Source organism: Rhinichthys klamathensis, unplaced genomic scaffold, assembly GCF_029890125.1.
Source record: "Rhinichthys klamathensis goyatoka isolate OS25496 unplaced genomic scaffold, OSU_Roscu_1.1 h1tg000296l_1, whole genome shotgun sequence".
Classification (NCBI taxonomy): Eukaryota; Metazoa; Chordata; class Actinopteri; order Cypriniformes; family Leuciscidae; genus Rhinichthys; species Rhinichthys klamathensis.
Genome location: NW_026606815.1, coordinates 2,460,137 through 2,481,786, shown reverse-complemented (window position 1 = coordinate 2,481,786; position 21,650 = coordinate 2,460,137). Strand labels below are relative to the sequence as shown.

General features: G+C 40.1%; 2 protein-coding genes across 3 annotated transcripts in view; one reads left to right on the top strand and one right to left on the bottom strand.

Annotated features, from left to right (window-relative positions):
- Positions 1-2,882: 2,882 nt before the first annotated feature.
- Positions 2,883-3,825, bottom strand: hspb11 (heat shock protein, alpha-crystallin-related, b11). Its single transcript, XM_056270043.1, has 5 exons — positions 3,708-3,825; positions 3,497-3,603; positions 3,311-3,379; positions 3,183-3,226; positions 2,883-3,092 (listed from the first exon to the last, which is right to left on the bottom strand). Exons 1-5 carry the CDS (start codon positions 3,797-3,799, stop codon positions 3,000-3,002), a joined length of 405 nt encoding a protein of 134 aa, XP_056126018.1. The 5' UTR covers positions 3,800-3,825; the 3' UTR covers positions 2,883-2,999.
- A 438-nt stretch (positions 3,826-4,263) lies between these two features.
- Positions 4,264-21,650, top strand: part of smn1 (survival of motor neuron 1, telomeric) — a 43,806-nt gene continuing 26,419 nt past the window's right edge. Inside the window, exons 1-9 of one of the 2 annotated variants that reach the window (XM_056270000.1) lie at positions 4,264-4,405; positions 4,684-4,755; positions 4,865-4,984; positions 5,070-5,276; positions 5,366-5,527; positions 12,004-12,078; positions 12,211-12,321; positions 12,427-12,490; positions 12,690-12,776. In XM_056270000.1, coding sequence (XP_056125975.1) covers positions 4,358-4,405; positions 4,684-4,755; positions 4,865-4,984; positions 5,070-5,276; positions 5,366-5,527; positions 12,004-12,078; positions 12,211-12,321; positions 12,427-12,480 — 849 coding nt within the window. In that variant the 5' untranslated portion in view covers positions 4,264-4,357 and the 3' untranslated portion in view covers positions 12,481-12,490; positions 12,690-12,776. Of the gene's footprint in view, positions 4,406-4,683; positions 4,756-4,864; positions 4,985-5,069; positions 5,277-5,365; positions 5,528-12,003; positions 12,079-12,210; positions 12,322-12,426; positions 12,491-12,689; positions 12,777-21,650 lie in introns of those variants that run through there. The other variant, XM_056270001.1, reaches the window with a different exon arrangement.

The window sequence follows — 21,650 nt, the reverse complement described above, 5'->3', positions numbered from 1 at the left end:
CAGGCCCTTCTGCCGCTGTTTCTGGTTCAAAAGTGGCTTGACCTGGGGAATGCGGCACCTGTAGCCCATTTCCTGCACACACCTGTGCACGGTGGCTCTGGATGTTTCTACTCCAGACTCAGTCCACTGCTTCCACAGGTCCCCCAAGGTCTGCAATCGGTCCTTCTCCACTATCTTCCTCAGGGTCCGGTCACCTCTTCTCGTTGTGCTGCGTTTTTTGCCACACTTTTTCCTTCCCACAGACTTCCCACTGAGGTGCCTTGATACAGCACTCTGGGAACAGCCTATTTGTTCAGAAATTTCTTTCTGTGTCTTACCCTCTTGCTTGAGGGTGTCAATGATGGCCTTCTGGACAGCAGTCAGGTCGCCAGTCTTACCCATGATTGCGGTTTTGATTAATGAAACAGGCTGGGAGTTTTTAAAAGCCTCAGGAATCTTTTGCAGGTGTTTAGAGGTAATTAGTTGAATCAGATGATTAGGTTAATTCGTTTAGAGACCCTTTTCATGATATGCTAATTTTTTGAGACAGGAATTTTGGGTTTTCATGAGCTGTATGCCAAAATCATCAGTATTAAAACAATAAAAGACCTGAAATATTTCAGTTGGTGTGCAATGAATCTAAAATATATGAAAGTTAAATTTTTTTCATTACATTATGGAAAATAATGAACTTTATCACAATATGCTAATTTTTTTAGAAGGACCTGTAGTTGAGACTGTTTTCCAAAGATGGCTCCTGTCTGTATACACGAAGTGGACTGTCTTCATAAAATATCTTCTTATTAAACGGTCTGTACACTTACAAAGTTCTCAATGCTTCGTTTTGTATGTAGGGACCCTCATTATGTTACTGTGTTCGTGTGGGGCTATTTTGAGTCTTGTTAGTGGTATAAACTAGTGATTTCTTTTTACTTAATAGATGCCCCCATTACTAGCGTTATACGCTAAACAGTTTTTAGAGATAAAACTCTTTACATTCGATTATCATGAAAACAAATCTCAGAGAACGGTTGACTAGGTACCAATGTTTTATTAGACCAAAGGTTCATTTTGCGCCGGAGTTCTCCTTTAATGCCTGGTTCAGATTACGCGATTTTGACTCCTAAAATCTTGTCGTGTCGTTGACGAGAAACATGTCAGACTACACGTTGCTTCCCGACCAGTCATCGCATGCCGTCTCACGCACACATACACACACTCACTCAAACCATAGACTAAAAAAATAGACTCAAACTCACTCGCTCACACTCTCATTTACACACAATCGCGCTCACTCACTCACACACGCGTAGCGCACTCTCGCTCGCCTTTCCACTGTACACGACATTCGCATACGATTGTCGCATTTCGCCCCCTAGTGTCAGTCGCACAGAACTTTGAAATTGGTCGTGAAGCAACCGTTACCCTCGGCTATTCACAATGGTAAAATTAATTAATGCAATGCATGCATGAATATATCCACACAAAACAAATGACCCTCAATATATCTAAAATAAAAACATGATAGATTTTATAGAGCTAATCACTATAAATATTGATTTAATAATTATAAAATATTTTTTTCGGCCATAATTATTAATAAACGACATTTTACAGAAATAGCATTACAGAATAACATTAAAGAGTTAAAATATTGGTAATTCTAGCCTCGTGCTCATAGTTTTGATTAGAATACATCACATCCGGTCGGCCGGTCACATACGGTATATTCGCAGAAGTTCAGATATTTCAACGGATCCAAAGCTCAAATCGGATCCGAATTTTCCGCATATGCATATAATCGGAACTCCCATCAGCTCCCGTTCGACTCTCAATTGGAAATTAATGATTTACGGTCCGACGGCTGTCGTGTGCAGTGGAAAGACGGCTTCACTCTTGACAGAACCTGTCGTGGAGGGCCGGAAAAAAAATTAAACATGCTAGTCTTTTTTATCGTGATGTCGTGAAGCATCGCAGACGCGGCGTCGGTTGTCGTCCACTCTTGCGTCCCGACGCCCGTTGTCGTTCACGAATCCTCACGACACCCTACATCAAACGGATCGTGCCAAAATTAGGCTAAAATCGTGTAATCTGAACCAGGCATAAGTGTGCCTGTATTTTTTTTTTTTTTTTTTTTTACAATTATCTGGTTCTACAAGTTCATGGTTCTATATCTCTTTTATGTGCCGTTTACACTACATAATGTTGAACTAAAAACTGAACTTTTTATGCATTGTTGCCATTCATAACACGACAATGGCATTTTGGGGGGCTAAAAACGCAAACTTTTGACACCAGGTTTCAAAGTGCACGTGTTTGAAAATAATACCGTTGTGAAAACAGTGACATGTAGTTTTTCTTTACAAAGTGACCTTGCCATCTACTGGCCTGGCATGCATGATACAGCGTTTTAAGTCCCTGCAGCTCCATGTGAACGGGATAATTTTGACAACGCGAAAAATGCAAAGGAAAAACTTTTCCGTTTTTAGTACATCATTGTCGTGTAAACTTACCCTTAGTATACTGTTAATAGTTTAAAGTCAAATGTATTGTTTATGTAGATTACATCACTGCTATTTAACAAAACTTACAAAATCAATCAGATTTTTTTAATTTGGAAAAATTCAGCGTTCTCTCTGGAAATCAAAATCACCATACAGCAGTGTGAACATCACTTTCAGTGTAATTTTAGTATTATTTATATGCTAGTAAAGTTGTTAATATTTTGATTAAATTTTTAGTTTAGATTTTAGTAAATCTTGTATGTGCTTTTCTCATTTCTCCATTTTTATTTAAATTTTTATTTTAGTTCTTCAAATTATTTCAGTTAGTTGCTAAAGCAACATTTCTAGATGTTTATTAACAAATACTGTAGGAGACATATATTAAACAACAGAAATTATGAAAAGGTTTATTTGTTGAAAAAAAAATATACAGTGATACGGTTGAATTAATTTTAAAACAAGCATGTAAATTACTTCATGTGAGTTTACAAAAGGACATAACAGATGAAGATCATCTCATGATTGTACACTAACTTTGTGTACAGAGACAAAATGGTCATACCCAGACAATATGAGGAACCGCAAATGTGTTGTATTTGATACATTAACCTGGAGAGAAAAGAAAGAAAAAAAAATCGTGAGATCTTGGTTGAGTGTCTTACTGTATCTGGAGATTCAAATCTTTGAGATGTAACTCACAGAAATATCATTAGCCTGTAGGCTGCTCTCTGTTTGCTCAAACTCTGAAACAGACAATATTCGCGTGAACGAAACTCAAAAGATTCGAGGAAGGAAAATAAATAACTTATTTTCAGACCTAATGTTACCTGTTTCTGCAACCGCTTCAAATTTATCAGCATCCTCTGATGTGCCCTTTTCTATTCTTAGCCTTTTAACTGAAATTAAATATAAATGTGAAGACATTACAATATGTTGTTACAACCATATTAAAGACAGAGAGCATTAGGATATAGGATAAGGATGCGTGCGTTTATATTATAAGGTGTATTTACTGTTGTAGCTGTGAATGGAGACAGTAAAAATGTTCATGTTATCTGGAAAGCGGATGATAAACTCTTGCGGAAACATGCCAGTTGAAATCCAGAACGTCTCTGTTTTTCTATAGAAATAAATAAAATGCATCAGTTACATCAAAATATATGTATTAAGTGTTGTGGTAACATTAGCTAAGTTAGCTGGCTTTTCTTCCATCAATCTACATACCCGTCGATGATGTTCTCCGGTGGATGATTCTCATCGCTTGATATAGTCTGCACAACCTGGGCTCCGTATGAACTTAAAGCAGCATCCAGCATTGTGAACTTTAGATTATTTACAGGTAACGTTAGATATAACTGTTATGGATATTTGTCCGAGGCAGGAGTTTTCACGGTGAGGCAATCCGAGTTGCCAAGCAACATGTAACGTTAATGTTAAGCCCGATGTGTCTCTGACTCATTTCCGCGAATCGGTTCAAATAACAACAGTTTGTTTTAAAGAACCGGTTCAAAAAGAAATTCAGCTGTTATATTTTTTCACGACGTAATTTACTTAGTGTTCAACGGATTGTCTGTGACAGTAGCAATATGCAGCGTGTATCCCAGTTCGTTTTAGCCGTGATTCGGATCATAAACAAGTAAGTAATTTAGAAACGTATATTTATACTGTAAAAAGTTTTTTTGCACAGAACACACCAGCCAAATCCGCGGTTCACTCCAGCTGCTCGGTTCGGGGTCGGTTCATTATCGAACGTCGTTCACGAATTGGACATATAGTGTCGCGTGATTTGAGCGTCATCAGCTGCTGGCATACATCAGTGGCGCACGTTGCACTTGGGAAATATTTTGCTATACGGTTTTATATTTAAAATACCCATGGCAAATGGTGCGGAAGATGTCATATTTCGTCGTGGGACGGGTCATGTGAGTATTGAAACATTTTAAAAGAGAATTTACGATGTAAGATTTAGCTAGACTCGCATGTATTTTAGATTCGTATTAAAATACCCGATTCTTTTGCTCGTTTGTTAGCATTTTGTTGGCTGCACATTTCGTCCAATGGTTCTAGTTTGCGGTTTTTGCGTTCTTTGACGTTGTGGTTTTGGTCTTACAATCAGTTGGAATAACACCGTCCAACAAAGATGTAGCATAAAGCATAACGTTACAGAAGAGTGGTTCATGATATCTTCTCTTTTTTTCAGAGTGATGATTCTGACATCTGGGATGATACAGCTTTGATTAAAGCATATGATAAAGCGGTTGCGTCGTTCAAGGTAATGACGATTAAAAGAGGTGTGACTATGCAGCTGATACAATGCCGTTTACTTTGCTTCTTCAGTAACCCTGCTGTTGTTTTGCTCCCGTTCCTCCTCAACTCACCAGAATGCATTGAAAGGAGAGGACAATGTGACACTTCACAAAAAAGATAACCCTGGAAAGAAGCGGAAAAACAACAAAAAGAGCAAAAGCAGAAAAAGATGTAACGCAGCACCTGATAAAGAGGTAATCTCGAACAGCGTCAGTACTTAAGTTGATTTGGAGTTCCAAATAATACAGGTGAACTGAAATGTGTTAACTTGTTACACAGTGGCAGGTTGGGGACTCCTGTTATTCTTTCTGGTCTGAAGATGGGAACTTGTACACTGCTACGATTTCCTCAATCGATCAGGAGAAGGGCACCTGTGTGGTCTTCTATACTGATTATGGTAATGAGGAGGAGCAGAACCTCAGTGACCTTCTGACAGAGGCATCAGATTTGGATGAAGACACTCAGAAAACTGCAGATGGATGTGGAGTATGACATTGCTATCAGTTAGACACTGTAGTCGTTTAAGAGATTAATGATGCAGATGTTTAATCTTCTATTTACTTTCCTAAATGCAGGTCAAGGAGGCTGAGTCTTCGACAGAGGAGAGTGATCGATCATTTACCCCACAGCAGTCCGGTCATGGGAAGCACAAATCTAAAGGCAGATCTCCCATGGGACCTCCATCGTGGATTCCTGGTTTCCCACCTGGACCCCCACCTGGACCGCACTTCCAAAAGGTGAATGTTAAAAATAGGTCTGTCGTGATTATTGATTAGTCAAGTCACATTTATTTATATAGCGCTTTCTACAATACAGATTGTTTCTTAGCAGCTTTACAGTGATAAACAGGAAAATAATTATTCAATGATCCAAACAGAATCCAGTTCGGCTGTATAGCAGCTATAAGAAGACAATAGTAAAAAGTTATTATTCAGTTGAAATCAGATCAGTGTTGATTCAGTTTGGTTCAATAACTGTGGAAAGTTAATCAATTATGGAAATGGTTCAATTCATCTATAAAGCAGCTCTGGATAAAAAGTTATGTCATCGTCCAGCTCAGTTCAGCTCTAATTCAATAGTGTCAGTGTGCAGTGCAGAAATGGAGAAGAAAAAAAACTTTGGGATAAACCAGGCTCAGTCAGGGGGCCAGTTCTCCTCTGGCCAGAAAAAAACTCTGATGCAGCCTGGAATCAGTGTTGTTTTTGGCAGCCCTTTTAGTTTTAGTCTTAGTCTTTTGGACGAAAATGCTTTTAAGTTTTAGTCACATTTTAGTCACTTATAAACTTAATAGTTTTAGTCAAGTTTTAGTCGACGAAAACACAAAAAGGTTTTAGTCAAGTTTTAGTCCATTTTAGTAAAAACAAAAATAGTCTTTAACAAATTCATTTAGGTCAAAAAGTATTGGAAATGGGCTTAGGTTTGACAGGTTGTAGCAAGTGTTGCAATTCATAAAACAACAGCTAACCTTAAAATCTTTGCATAATAAACTAGACTTTCTCATTGATGCAGATGCAGTGCTGCCATTGCCAAGCTGTACTTCATTGTCACATTGGGCAGAAACCTTTTATCCCCATATTTCAAGTTATAGTTTTTCCATGAATATTAAATGCTATTTTCACCAGTAATCACAGTAATAAAGGAATGGTTTAAAGTTTAAACAGCAAAAAAAATTGAGCTACTACAACATTACACACAGATAAAGTGGTAACAGTGGAATCACTGTTTTACTCCAAAAAAGCCAGGAATGAAAACATTCTTTCTTTGGCAATTGTGGCTTTATTTGAGAAATTGCTAAAGTGCAATGAACAACGTGCCCAAAATAAAAGCTATTGAGGAACACATAGGCTACTTATGATCTACAACTTGCACTTCAACTTGTCTGCCAGTGCAACAACAAGATGCATATTATTTGTAAACACAAACATCACACAACCCTGTCTATCTTTAACTTGTGCAAACTGCAAAGTTGCAAACATTCTGAAACAAAATAATAAAATAAATAAATAATACGGTGCATTGAACATAGGTTGTTAGGAATGCATACTTGAATATAAAGTATGAAACAAACATGACACTGAAGTGTGTTGAACATAAAAATGAATAAGACAATTCCTGAATACTGTAAACAATTTGGTCTTTAAATGGTTAGTTCGGTATTTTACACTTAAAGCCCTGTTTTAAGATCGTTTCTGATGAAATAGAACGGTTAAGATTGAAATTTGGACAAATGCTGTTGTCCCGAGAATTTTAGGTTTACCCCCCACCTACACAATGGTTGTCTATGTGCACTGGAACAATCATTCATAAAACGCATTAAACTTTAGTTTACAAATACGTGAAACTCACCGAGTGGTCAGGGATGTTCACTGATATGCTCACACAAAAATCGCTGCAAAAGATGCTTTCCAACAGGTTTTATCGTAGTTTTTGTCCGACTCCATTGACTTGACTAAACTACGATAAAACCTGTGTTGAATCTGGTGCGCGGGCGCGCGGCGGCCGGGTGCTGCGCGTTACGTTACCCAAAACAAGGATAGGAAGCGGCAGCATTGCTGATACTTTTTTTTTTTTTTAGCTCAATACAGACAGATTGCACGCAAAACAGGCAGAAATGACATGCATTGTGAACGTCAGACTTATTATCATTTTCGTTCCGTCTCGTCTCGTCAACGAAAACTCGAAAACGTCTCGTCATGTTTTAGTCACCTTAGAGCAGTTTTTAGCTAGTCATCGTCGCGTTATCGTCATAAAAAAAAAGTGCGTCAACGAAATCATTTCGTTATCGTCATCACTGACGAAAACATCATTGCCTGGAATTAAACCACACAAGTCATGCTGTGGATTAATCAATCATCTGATCATTTGATCTAATTGCAATTATTTGAGATGGCTGAAATAATTGTCCTGTTAAATTTTAATCACTTTTTGCCAACCAAATAAGTGAAATATAAGACCTTAACCCTTTCACGCGTACGATCACACCGGTGTGATCAATCTTGGCTGGTCCCTCCCTGGAGCGTACGATCACACCGGTGTGATTAGAACGGTCAGTGCATCACGTGATCAACTGCTAAATTCAAACGTGCTTTCGCGCGTTGGCTGCCGCTGAGCCAGAGACGGACGCACTCAGTGCTGTCATATATCACAACTATTGAGTGTTTTCAACCACATGTTTATTTTAGGTTTCAGACATTTAAATACACATAAGTACTAGCAAAACAATGATTTTGAGTTTGTAAAATACACACTGATGTCTATGGAAGCAGCAATAATAATCCTTTCCATTATAATAAGGCGACACATTTTATTCATATCAGATACACATTGTGTAAGTAGCTTTACATTTGACCCTATTCTTCTCCCAGTTCACCGGCCACTTACCGTATTTTCCGCACTATAAGGCGCACTTAAAAGCCTTTAATTTTCTCAAAAAACGACAGTGGGCCTTATAATCCGGAGCGCCTTATATATGGATGGAACACACGTTCACCAAGACGGGGAGACAGCGCCGGGCGACTTACGCCACTATCTGCCAATGGATCGTGGATGCCTGGGCTGATATATCAGTCTCAACTGTGATCCGCGCTTTCACGAAGGCAGGAATAATCTCTTTATTCAGCCAGCTCACATACCCGTATTTACTTCCTGTTTTCGGTCGAAGTCCACAGTGGTCGATTGTCGAGTTCGCGCGCGCGATCAAACCTCCTCCGTGTGTTCAACATCTGATTCGGATGAACTATCCATTTGAGCTGATATTCTCAGAACACCACACAGCACCGTCATCGGCTGACAGTCTGAGTCTCCACTGTTGCTGAGTTACCAATGATCGCGCGCGCGCACTCGACAATCGCCTACTGTGGACTTCAACCGAAAACAGGAAGAAAATACGGGTATGTGAGCTGGCTGAATAAACATCATTTTTATTCATATCTTTCACATTTACTGCAGTCAGATTCACCGTGTTCACTCACATGGCTGTGCACTTGTAATGACACATTAAGGTTGTTAAGAGGCTAAACGCAGGTTTAAAACTTGTCCCGTTTAAGTCAACAGGGTGCAAATTTTAAAAAGAGGATAACACGGTGTAGGCAACACCGGTTTTTGTCGTTGTTATCTGTACTGACAGCACTCCAAATTTACAAAAAATGAGCTCAATGTTAAAATTGACCGGAGTTCTCCTTTAACGTTTGAACAACGTTACCATGGGAGTGAACGGAGTTGTCAGAACGCTTAATAAAGTTTGACTTTATCTGACTGTTTTGTTGACATTCCCTTTAGCACATCTAGTGGATGCATAACGCAAACCCAGTCAAACGTTTGACTGCAGTTTCTTATGCGCCTTATAATCCGGTGCGCCCTATAAATGAAAAATGTTCTAAAATAGGTCATTCATTGAAGGTGCGCCTTATAATCCGGTGCGCCTTATAGTGCGGAAAATACGGTACTTTCATGTATTTTGTGAGAAGTGGAGGAATTGAGGTGTTGTAAATCCAACAGATCCGATTCTCTGAACTGTAAAACAAACTAAAATGGCGCCGCCCATTGTGCATACAGCTCAACTAACGCGATCGTTATAAAGATGTTTATAAAACGGTTAGTTCCAATCCTTGATTCTGATTGGTCAATAGCTGTGCTTTATTCACGATAAAACACGGCTATGACCGCTTCACCCAACGGTTCTATGTATCACTACACAACACCCCTAGCAACCACTCTTAGCAACTTAAACAGATGTTTCATCTCATTGATATTGTTCATTTAAAGCTAGAGCAGAGCATTGTGAGAGATCGAGTAAGCGAGTGTACCTGCATTTACAGTAGACGTAGCATTTTCCTTCAGGTCAGTCCTATATTCATAATAAAAAAATGCGTTTGAATGTCCGCTGCATATTTTGTCCTTTTAACAGTCATGGGGTTTTCCGTGCATAACGTTAGTCATCTGTCAGTTGCGTCTGTCTTCTCCGTGATCACAAGTTCGAGTCCTTTCAAAAGCCTTCTCTACAGACTCACTCACTCACTCACTCATAAAGACAGTCTTTGCCGCCATCTATTGGCGAAATAATATATGTAACTTCTGTTGCTGTTCACGTTCCGGGACTATTTTTTCCAGCGGAAGGCAGGCTTTTAGTGATTTTACTTCATGAAAGTTGCATAGATGCATATTTTTCGGCTTTAATATTTTTATTGTGTGGCAACCGTTTTATAAAAGCAATAAGGTACTCGAGGCAAGTGCTGTATCGTGAATAAGTAACGGCTGAAGGGGTTGCAGGCACTCCGCTTCGCGTCGTGCCTAACAACGCCCTCCAGCCGTTACTTATTCACGATACAGCACAGCCTCTCGTACCTTATTGCTTACTTAAACAACAAAACCCATAGCCTGGCTGCGCCCTCCTACGCACTTCCGCTCAATTTCATTTTCCTTCAGTACTACGTCTGGGATTCTGCTGTAGACTTTGGTTTTCTCCGATCAATTTTTTGTAGGGCCAATCAGCGAACTGAGGGAGTGGCTGAGAACGATGACGTCGTGCGTTATTTTGAGTTGTAGTTCAGTAATGGCAGCGGAGAAAGATGCGAGCGAAGCCATTCGGTCCGTTGTAGCAACACTGCCAAATATTAAGAAGTTAAAGCCGGAGCAAGAACAATCTTTGCTTAGTTTTGTTTTGGCCATGATGTTGTGGCCCTCCTCCCCACTGGGTTCGACATACATCACGAGCAAACGTTAGCGATTGGTGGCAGATCCAGAGTGACTCTGGGCAGATCCAATAGTTTTAGACTTCAATAGAGTACCCGCCTACAAGGAAGTTAACGATTGTCAATGGAGCGGTGCCAGACTCTCTGTACAAATGAAATGAACCGGGTAGAACCAGGCTACAAAACCCATCCACTTGCACATATTTGACAATAGGAATATCAGTGTTTCATGCTGTAGCTAATACATTTGTGAATATTTTTAATAAAAAAGGAAAAATGACATAAAAGGAGATCATCACTCATTCAGCGCTGTGTTGTGGTTGCACTGTGTCACGTGACAAGCAATGACGCGTCACCATGGAAACATTAAAGTGACAAGTTCTAAATAACGGTCGCCTTGAAAAACTCACGCTGGGGGGTCAGTTAGAATATTTTAAACATACGTGTGAAAGGGTTAAAGGATTAGTTCACCTTAAAAAAAACTTTTGCTGATAATTTACTCACCCCCATGTCATCCAAGATGTCCATGTCTTTCTTTCTTCAGTCGAGAAGAAATTAAGGTTTTTGATGAAAACATTCCAGGATTTTTCTCCATATAATGGACTTCAATGGGCCCCAAACGGTTCAAGGTCCAAATGACAGTTTTAGTGCAGCTTCAAACAAAGGGCTTTAAACGATACCAGACGATTAATAAGGGTCTTATCTAGTGAAACGATCTGTCATTTCAAAAATAAATAAAAAAGTTAGTTTTATAAGCACAAATGCTCGCCTTGCTCTGTTCTGTGATGCGCGTTCGTGACGTCACGTAGTACGCAATTACGTTGAAAAGGTCTCACAGAACAGAGTCATCACAGAACAGAGCAAGGCAAGCATTTGTGCTTATAAAACGTGAATTTTTTTATTTGTTTTTGAAATGACAGATCGTTTCGCTAGATAAGACCCTTATTCATCGTCTGGTATCGTTTAAAGCCCTTTGAAGCTGCACTGAAACTGTCATTTGGACCTTGAACCGTTTGGGGCCCATTAGAGTCCATTATATGGAGAAAAATCCTGGAATATTTTCATCAAAAACCTTAAAAAAAAATTTCGACTGAAGAAAGAAAGATATGGACATCTTGGATGACATGGGGGTGAGTAAATTATCAGCAAAAGTTTTTTAAAATTGAACTAATCATTTAAAGAAATGCCAATGTGTGATATTGTGTGTCTATTTCTGGTGTGGTAGGGAGAATCAGCCAATGATAATCTGGAGTAAAAAATAAATCATATAAAAAAAACACTTACAACTATGGTCAAAGATCTTCCTTCATGCAAAATGAAGGCTTGTGTGTTTAATCAGACTGCGTTATATTGTATTATCATATAAATAATGATTGTATAAAAATTATTAATTTTCACAGAATTAAAGTAAATCATATGGGCCTGTTTCATTATAAATTGTATTATTATAGCAGCCTTGCTTCAAATGCGGAACTTATGCGTGCATATAGCCTATTGGCCTTAAGACTTGGTTCTCTCTCTAGACGGATGGCAGACGATCAGAAGGTCCTGGACATTTCTTCCCTGGATGGCCTCCCATGATTCCACCCGGTCCCCCGGTAAGAAGCAGCTGGAGACCTTTCAGATCTATTAACTTTTTCTTTCATGAAAAGTGATCTAGTAAAAACATTGACAGCTTTTCATGGGGCAAATTAACTTTTTTATTTATTTATTTTTAATTGTTGGTCCAGATGATCCCACCGCCTCCACCAATGAGTCCAGACTCTCTAGAGGATGACGAGGCTTTGGGCAGTATGCTTATTTCCTGGTACATGAGCGGCTATCACACGGGATACTATTTGGTACAGTTATTATTCTTGCTGTTCACAAACATCTTTTTGTGTACCTGGTTGTTTTCTTTTTATTATCAGAAAAATCTCTCTCAAACTCTTCTGTCTCTTACACAGGGTTTAAAACAAGGTCGAGAGACAGCAACATCTAAGAAGTCACATCGGAAATGAAGATACAGTGGTTAGTTTTTTTAGCCCTATAATTTCACAGATTGTTGCTAAAATTTTACCTTTCACAAATTACTTTAATTTTAGACTTATGGTGGAATTGGGTTGGGTAAATATTCTACGGTGTATAAATAATAAACTCAATATGTTAACATTTAAGTGTTTCTGTATTTTATGAATTTTACTGAATTATTACTTTTTTCACCATATAGAGCGAAATATGAACATGATGCTGCAGCAGATTTGATTCACTTTTCATTTTTTGTATTCTTTGTAAATAAATAAATGAATTAAAAGTATTGTTCTTTTCCAAAGTGTGTTTGGTAAAATTATATTTAATTCAGATTTCATTAAAGGGATAGTTCACCCAAAAATTAAAATTATGTAATTTACTCACTTTCATGTTGTTCCAAACCTACGGAGCCCCTAAAGCAGGGGTGTCCAAACTCGGTCCTGGAGGGCCACTGTCCTGCAGAGTTTAGTTCCAACTTGCCTCAACACACCTGCTTGTAAGTTTTTAGCATGCCTAATGACCTTCAACAGGTAATTAAGACCTTGATTAGCTGTTTCAGGTGTGTTTAATTGGGGTTGGAGCTAAACTCTGGAGGACAGTGGCCCTCCAGGACCGAGTTTGGACACCCCTGCCCTAAAGGGGCCTTTGCAAAAAAATAAAGACTATCGCGTGCGCACGCGATAGTTTCTCGTGCGCACGCGATACGTTTCTCAAATGCTCTTGTTTTCCTCATAGTAATGAGAGTGACGCAAATTGTACGCAAACCGGAAATTGTAATGCATGCGCACGAGAAACGTATCGTGTGCGCACGCAATAGTCTTAATTTTTTTATTTAAGCAAAGGTCCCTTTAAGGGCTCTGTATAAACCATCCCCAAACTGTTTTTTTTTTTTTTTTTGCTGAATGTGACTTATGTGGCTGATGTCACCTCCAATGTGTAAAATCATTTCATTACATAATTCTTAAATTCAAGGACATAAAAACTTGTCTTTATTATTTCAACCAGCCCATTTAAATTGCAATTGTAAATGTGACAACTTGTAATGTTTAATGTGGTTGTTCTCAACCCTGGGGCTTTAGATGACTTAAAATGATTTAAAATGAAACGAAAACAAGCATTATATTAAATGCAATTAAATCAAGCTATTTATTATTTTAATGTTAACAAAAAAAAGTATTCTTTGAGGAACCAGGCTTCCCACTGTATATATGAAGTTGCATAAATTTAAAAGTGTGATTTCTAAACTTGGTAAAGTCATGTATATTAATAAAATCATAAACCTCCGAGACACTCAAGACTCGCATACATTTTACTATCAAGAGAAAATTCCCCAAAGTGCTCTTGCCAGAATTCACTGTTCATTATACTTATTGGATGGTAATACTTCTACCCCTTTGAGGTACTTGTTTTATTCGGTTTAAGGTTTTAACCAAGTAAATCCAAATTTAGTTTTAAGGTTTTTAGAAAAAGAAATATTTTTTTATTTTTGATTAACTAAACCTGGGTCTCACACCATGAATATAGCCACAGAAGCTAGCTGGCATGGTGTTAAAAGGGAATAAAATAAAACTGTTATTGACACTTTATAATGAATATACAACAGTGGGGTGGACTAAAATAACCCATAAAAGGGAGTATACCGGTGAAATAAGGGGAAGATGGAGAGAGAAGCGCGCCAGCCCCACCGATGTTAGCCAGTCGGTGCTGATCCACTTGTCCGTGCGACACTTGTCGCGCCGCGCTCCGCTTTATTCCTATGGGTGACGTCACGTGACTTCGTCGCGCCCGCAAAGCATTCCGGGAAGGCGGCACTTCATTTTGAAAATTGTTGCGCGTCAAAAAGCTGGGCGATGCCCATCTTTATGCAAATTAAGTCCGTTGAACACGACGCGTCTATCCAATAGAAGTAGAGCATATGGAGACGGAGGGAAGTCTCTCGCAGGTCCTCTGTTCTAATAGGCAACATTTCCCGCTCGGCCAAAACCACGCCCATAGCGGCAAAACAGAGGAACGCCCATCAACGTACAAATGTAGGGAGGCGTCGCGACACCACGCGACAGTCGTGTCGGACAAGTGGATCAGCACCGTCACAGCTACCTCTGCCCGGCAAGTTCAACTTTACCAATACAAGTGAATGGCCAAGATGGATGAAGCGTTGAGCGCTACAGAATTGCATCTGGTTTGGATAAACAGACAGAGGAATATCAGGTGAACACTTTCATGTATGCGGCAGGAGATGATGCCAAAGATATACTGTATGTGTTACCATTGACTGATGCTCAGAAGAAATCATATGCTGCCGTTACGGAGGCTTTTAACAAGCAAGAGGAATGTTATCTTTGAACGAGCGCGATTCAACAAGCGGAATCAAGAGCCGGGAGAGAGCGTTGAGTCATTTATTACAGCTCAGCATACGCGCATACGCTATGCCAAGTTGTCTGAAACTTTGCAGTTGGATGCTGATTTGACGCTAGAGAAAGCAATAACGAGAGTGAGACAAAGCGCGGCCGTGACAAAACAACAGCCAATACTGCAAGGAGTAGAGCAGCCGATAGGACACGTTGAGGCTATACACAAGAAGGAAAGGAATTCACAAAAGCCACCTAAAATAAAGGTAATTCATTACATTTTAATTAGAATTAAGAATCACCCCTGGAAAGACTGCCCAGCTAGAGATGCTGACTGCAGGAGATGTCACCGGAAAGGGGCATTTTGCAAAAAAAATGTAGGTCGGCTGGATGGGTCCATAACATAACAGAGGGGCAGTCAGAGAGTTATGAGGATGGTGATTTTTGCTTTTCTTGGAGAGGTGTATAAACAAGGAACTGATTGATGGAATGAACTGATTGTGCTGAATGGGGAAAACACAGTTTTCAAATTGGACACAGGGGCTGCTGTCACAGCAATTCCAAGCAGCAGTTTCTCCATTGAGAAATATGGGGTGTTGCAGCAGGGGAAAAGTGCTGTTCAGACCAGGCAATCAAAGGCTGGATGTGAAGGGACGGTTTAAAGGGCGACTAAGTATCAAAAATAAAACTACAGAACAGGACATTTATTTAGTTGCTGGACTGTCCAAGCCCTTATTGGGGCTCCCTGCAATTGAAGCCCTCACACTAATACAGCATCTCCACACTGTACAAGAGCAACAGGAGGACATTATAGCAGAATATTCCACAGTGTTCTCTGGCTTAGGCAAATTAAAGCAACACCAAGGACCTTTTCCTCTGCGGTCGCCCTACAGGTTGGCAGCTGAATTGTCCATTACCGCTGTCGTAAATAATTTAGCCTAGCGCAGCCTACTGTCGCACGCGCACACTCGTTGTTTATCCAGCACCGGCTTTGGAATCAACAATGGCCACAGATAAGGTAGAGTATGACGTATGCCGTAAAGCAGTCGAATTTTGTAGTTCTTTTTGTGCTCCGGTTACTACCCGAAACCCAAAGTTACATAGTGCAAGTAAAAGCGATACAGCAGACGTGTCATTTAACCTATTGTAAGTCGATGTACCATCACAAGGGTCTTGGAAATATATTATGAAGGTTGAAGAACTGCATAGTGTTACTTTAAAAGAGCCATATAAAATTGAGTTGGCGCCAGCTGCTGTCCCATATGCTCTATCTTCTCCACGCCGTGTGCCACTGCCGATGAGAGATAAGGTGCAAGCAGAGTTAAAACGCATGGAGGATATGGGAGTGATTTTTAAAGTGACTCAGCCCACTCCATAGTGTGCGGGCATGATGGTAGTGCTCAAGGAAAGATACGGTTGTGTGTGGATTTGACGCACCTAAATAGGTGGGTGCGGAGAGAACGTCACATCCTCCCTGCTGTAGAGCAGACACTTGCTATGCTTGCTGGTGCCAAAATATTCACAAAGCTGGACGCTACCTCCAGCATTTGGCAAATTCCGTTGTCAAAGGAAAGCTCACTTTTGACAACATTTATCAACCCATTCAGGTGATATGTGTTCAACCGTCTACCATTCGGGATCTCATCAGCCCCACTTTCAGCGTTGCATGTCGCAAATGCTGGAAGATTGTGAAGGAGTTGTGTGTCATGCTGACGACATATTAGTCTATGGTGAGGACATGCAGCAACATAATGAGACTGCATCAGGTCCTTAAGAGACTGAGAGACGAAGGCTTGACTTTAAACGAGAAGTGTGTGTTTGCAACCGACAACATGATTTTTCTGGGGCACCGAGTCAGGGCAGATGGTGTGGCACCAGATCCAGATAAAGTCAGGGTGATCTTGGAGATGCCTGAACCAACTGGAGTGGATGGAGTAAGGAGAGTAATGGAAATGGTTAATTACCTGGGTAAGTTTTTACCCCACCTTGCATCCTACACCCACCCACTCAAAGATTTGCTCAGTGAGAAAAATGGATGGTGCTGGGGATCACCACAAAAGGAGGCTTTTAAGAATTTAAAATCAGAACTGAGTTCACAGCGTGTGTAGGCATCATACTCCCCAAAAGCAGAGACGTGTGTCCGCTGACGCCTGTTCCTTTGGCTTGGGGGGCGTTCTGAATCAAAACCAGGCAGATGGAACATGGAAGCTGGTTGTGTTCATCTCTAGGAGCCTGTCTGAAGCAGAAAAACATTATGCCCAGATTGAAAAGGAGGCTTTAGCAGCCACCTGGGTGTGTGAACGGCTGTCGTCATACCTCCTGGGCCTGAAATTTAGACTGGAGAGTGGAGACAGATCACAAACCACTGCTCTCGTTGCTAAGCACCAAAGCACTAGAGCTTTGGAACTACCTCCACGAATACTGCGGTTTTGTCTGAGGCTGATGAAGTTCACTTTTGACATAGTGCATGTGCCTGGTATGCAAATGATAACCGCCGACACATTATCCAGAGCTCTAATGAAACGCACATTCGTGGAGAAGGAGAATGAGAGTGACGTTAAGGTGTTTGTGGATTCTGTAATTCAAGCCCTCCCAGCTACAGAAAAGAGGATGAATACAATCCAATAATCAAGAACCAGAAGGCTGATCCTATCTGCGCTAAACTAATCCAATACTATGAGACTGAGTGGCCTGAGAAACATGTCCTTCCACCAGAGCTGGGACCATACTGGTCTGGGAGAGATAATCTTACTTTGGCTGGAGAGCTGCTCCTAAGGGGCCAAAAAATCGTGATTCCCCACGGGAATGTGTTGCAGATTGTGCAACCTGTAATGTTTAAAGGTTCTGCAAAGAGGTATTCAATGTTATAATTGGAAAACTGTCCTTCCTTTATTAAAAGGGGTAGGTGTTCTATAATGGGAACTATGTGTAACGGGACTGTTGTAGTACGGGCATATAAGTGGGGACACAGGGTTATGATGTCAGTTCCTGAGTAAAGAGTAATTCGAGTATCACAAGCACAGGCTACAGCTCTGGGGAAAAAGCTGTTCTTAAGTCTGTTTGTACGGGTCCTGAGTGTTCTATATCTTTTGCCTGATGGGAGGAGTGCAAAAAGACTATGTCCTGGATGAATTGAATTTTTGATGATGAGGCTATACACAAGAAGGAAAGGAATTCACAAAAGCCTAAAAAGAATAATAGGAATGTATAATTTTCCATGTGTATGCCAGGTTAAAGAGATGTGTTTTTAGTCTAAACTGACAGAGTGTGTCTGCTTCCCGGACAATGTTAGGAAGACTGTTCCAGAGTTTAGGTGCTAAATAGGAAAAGGATATTCCGCCAGCAGTCGATTTTGTTATTCTAGGTATTATCAACAGGCCGGAAATTTGAGATTGCACGTGAACCTCCCTAAAGAGTCCCTTTGATCCTCATTAAGTATGTACAGTCCTGAGGTTAGGCAGAGGTGCAATAACTATATCGTTTTTATTTACAGTTTGGTCAAGTTGTTTCTCTGTGGAAGTTTTCTTGTGAGGGTTTTGGCCAAAGACATTATTCATTGCCCTTTGCATCTATGTTATCAGGTTCAGATCCAGTTCTTGCATTAAAGTCTCCACACAGCAGCACATTTCCCTCGGCCTGGAAATGGCTGATTTCTATGTGGATGTTGTTCAGATATTCCTCATCATGTTAAGGGGATTTTCCTGAGGCAATGTAGATGGCACAGAGGTATACACTCACCTAAAAGATTATTAGGATCACCTGTTCAATTTCTCATTAATGCAATTATCTAATCAACCAATCACATGGCAGTTGCTTCAATGCATTTAGGGGTGTGGTCCTGGTCAAGACAATCTCCTGAACTCCAAACGGAATGTCAGAATGGGAAAGAAAGGTGATTTAAGCAATTTTGAGCGTGGCATGGTTGTTGGTGCCAGACGGGCCGATCTGAGTATTTCACAATCTGCTCAGTTACTGGGATTTTCACACACAACCATTTCTAGGGTTTACAAAGAATGGTGTGAAAAGGGAAAAACATCCAGTATGCGACAGTCCTGTGGGCAAAAATGCCTTGTTGATGCTAGAGGTCAGAGGAGAATGGGCCGACTGATTCAAGCTGATAGAAGAGTAACTTTGACTGAAATAACCACTCGTTACAACCGAGGTATGCAGCAAAGCATTTGTGAAGCCACAACACGCACAACCTTGAGGCGGATGGGCTACAACAGCAGAAGACCCCACCGGGTACCACTCATCTCCACTACAAATAGGAAAAAGAGGCTACAATTTGCAAGAGCTCACCAAAATTGGACAGTTGAAGACTGGAAAAATGTTGCCTGGTCTGATGAGTCTCGATTTCTGTTGAGACATTCAGATGGTAGAGTCAGAATTTGGCGTAAACAGAATGAGAACATGGATCCATCATGCCTTGTTACCACTGTGAAGGCTAGTGGTGGTGGTGTTATGGTGTGGGGGATGTTTTCATGGCACACTTTAGGCCCCTTAGTGCCAATTGGGCATCATTTAAATGCCACGGCCTACCTGAGCATTGTTTCTGACCATGTCCATCCCTTTATGGCCACCATGTACCCATCCTCTGATGGCTACTTCCAGCAGGATAATGCATCATGTCACAAAGCTCGAATCATTTCAAATTGGTTTCTTGAACATGACAATGAGTTCACTGTACTAAAATGGACCCCATAGTCACCAGATCTCAACCCAATAGAGCATCTTTGGGATGTGGTGGAACGGGAGCTTCGTGCCCTGGATGTGCATTCCACAAATCTCCATCAACTGCAAGATGCTATCCTATCAATATGGGCCAACATTTCTAAATGCTTTCAGCACCTTGTTGAATCAATGCCACGTAGAATTAAGGCAGTTCTGAAGGCGAAAGGGGGTCAAACATAGTATTAGTGTGGTGTTCCTAATAATCCTTTAGGTGTGTGTATGTCAGTAGTTGAAATGTCAATTTGGTTATTTGGTTTTAACCAGCAATTGTCAAATTCTGAACGAGAGAGGGCCCAAACGCAGATATGAGCAAAGAATATTTATTGACAGGACAGTAAACAAGGCACAAGAAGGTAATGGAGTAGTGACAGGCCAAACAGTAGGGCAGGACACACAATATGAGAATTGGCTGGTCGGGTTGAGACTGCAAAGGTGTGACGGCCAATCAGTCGCATGCGCACGTGACTACTCGCAGCTACAGGTGTCGGTGTGCATTGTTTGTTTCCTTTTTTCTTTTAAAATAACTTTTATTTTTTCCTCAACACTGTTGGACGCGGATATTTGTCCTATACCTTCCTAAAGTACTTAAAGGAGTAGGCTAAATGAAGAAAATGGGGGTAATTGTTTTATTGATTTTGATCCACCTGAGTCTGTGTTTGTTCGAATCACCTCAGGAGTCTGCAAGAATTCAATGCTCCCAGGAGTTTCTTTTACAATGGCATAAGCCCAACAGCGTGAAGCAACCTGTGGAATGTGGTTATCCTGATTTGAGAAGTTTTTCGCCTTTCAAGCAAAAACACAATCACTCTGGCCAAAAGGATTCAACTTTTAAAATTCGGAACAGAGGACTAAAAGGAGATGTTCGTCAGAGACTGATAAATCATAAGTCTTTCTAAAATTCCTCTTCCTACAATTATGTTGGCGAATGTGCAGTCTCTACGGAAAAAGACGGATGAGCTTCAAGCTATGTTGAAATTCCAGCATGATTACAGGAACGTTTGCATGATGGCATTCACGGAGACTTTGCTACGACTGGATGATTTTGGAGTGCCCATTCCCATGGACCGGGTTGCGACGGTAACCGGTAAAGTGCAAGGAGGTGGGGTATGTTTGTATATTAGAGAGAACTGGTGCAAATCTGTGTCAGTTAAGGAGAGAATGTGCACGAAAGACATCGAGTTACTGTCTGTTGTATTAAGACCTCAGTACTTGCCCCGGGAGTTTCCTCAGCTGTTTGTCAGGGTTGTTTACGTCCAACCGGTAAGGGAGAATGAACTCATTGTTCACGAACTGCAATTTGCATCTCCTGACACACCCTGTTTTATTGTGGGATATTTTAATAATTGTACATTGGATAATCATTGGGCCACTTTAATCAGTATGTAACTTGCTCAACTTGTAAGGATTCAATTCTGGATTTGTGCTATGGATCGATTAAAGGAGCTTATAAGTAATTTGGTAAACCACCTTTGGGAACTTCAGATCATAATATGGTATTACTTGTCCCTACATATAAAACTGTTCTGAAACGTGAAAAGTCACAGTAAATCAACCCTGTTAGACATTTCAAGGGTTTTTACAGTAACTTACTGGCAACACTGTTGCCAGTAATTTACTGTAATTAAGGTTTACAGTACCATTACCGTATTCCAGTTACATGGTACTGTAATTGTGTAATACAGTGCATTACTGTAAAAACCAAGCTAGTACACTACTGTAATTATTTTTATTTGTACTTTTTATTAAATTTCATAATTTTGATATAATTAATTTTATTTTTATTCTACATAAGTACTACTGACATACAAATCAATTAATAAAATTATTACAAAATACCTTTTTTTATTTAAAACATTTCATATATATCACAAAATAAACAGTCTGCCAATGCTGGAAATTATGTGTTAAATTTTTACACATTAATGGGTGTGGTTAGGGACAATGTTTTTTGTGTTAGTTTTAACTCATTCATTGTGTTAATGATTTTAACAAAGTAAATATGTCAGAAAGGTTAGCACAAAGATGTGTAAACGTGTTAAATTAACACATTATGTGCTGTCCTTCACTGCACACATTGTTAA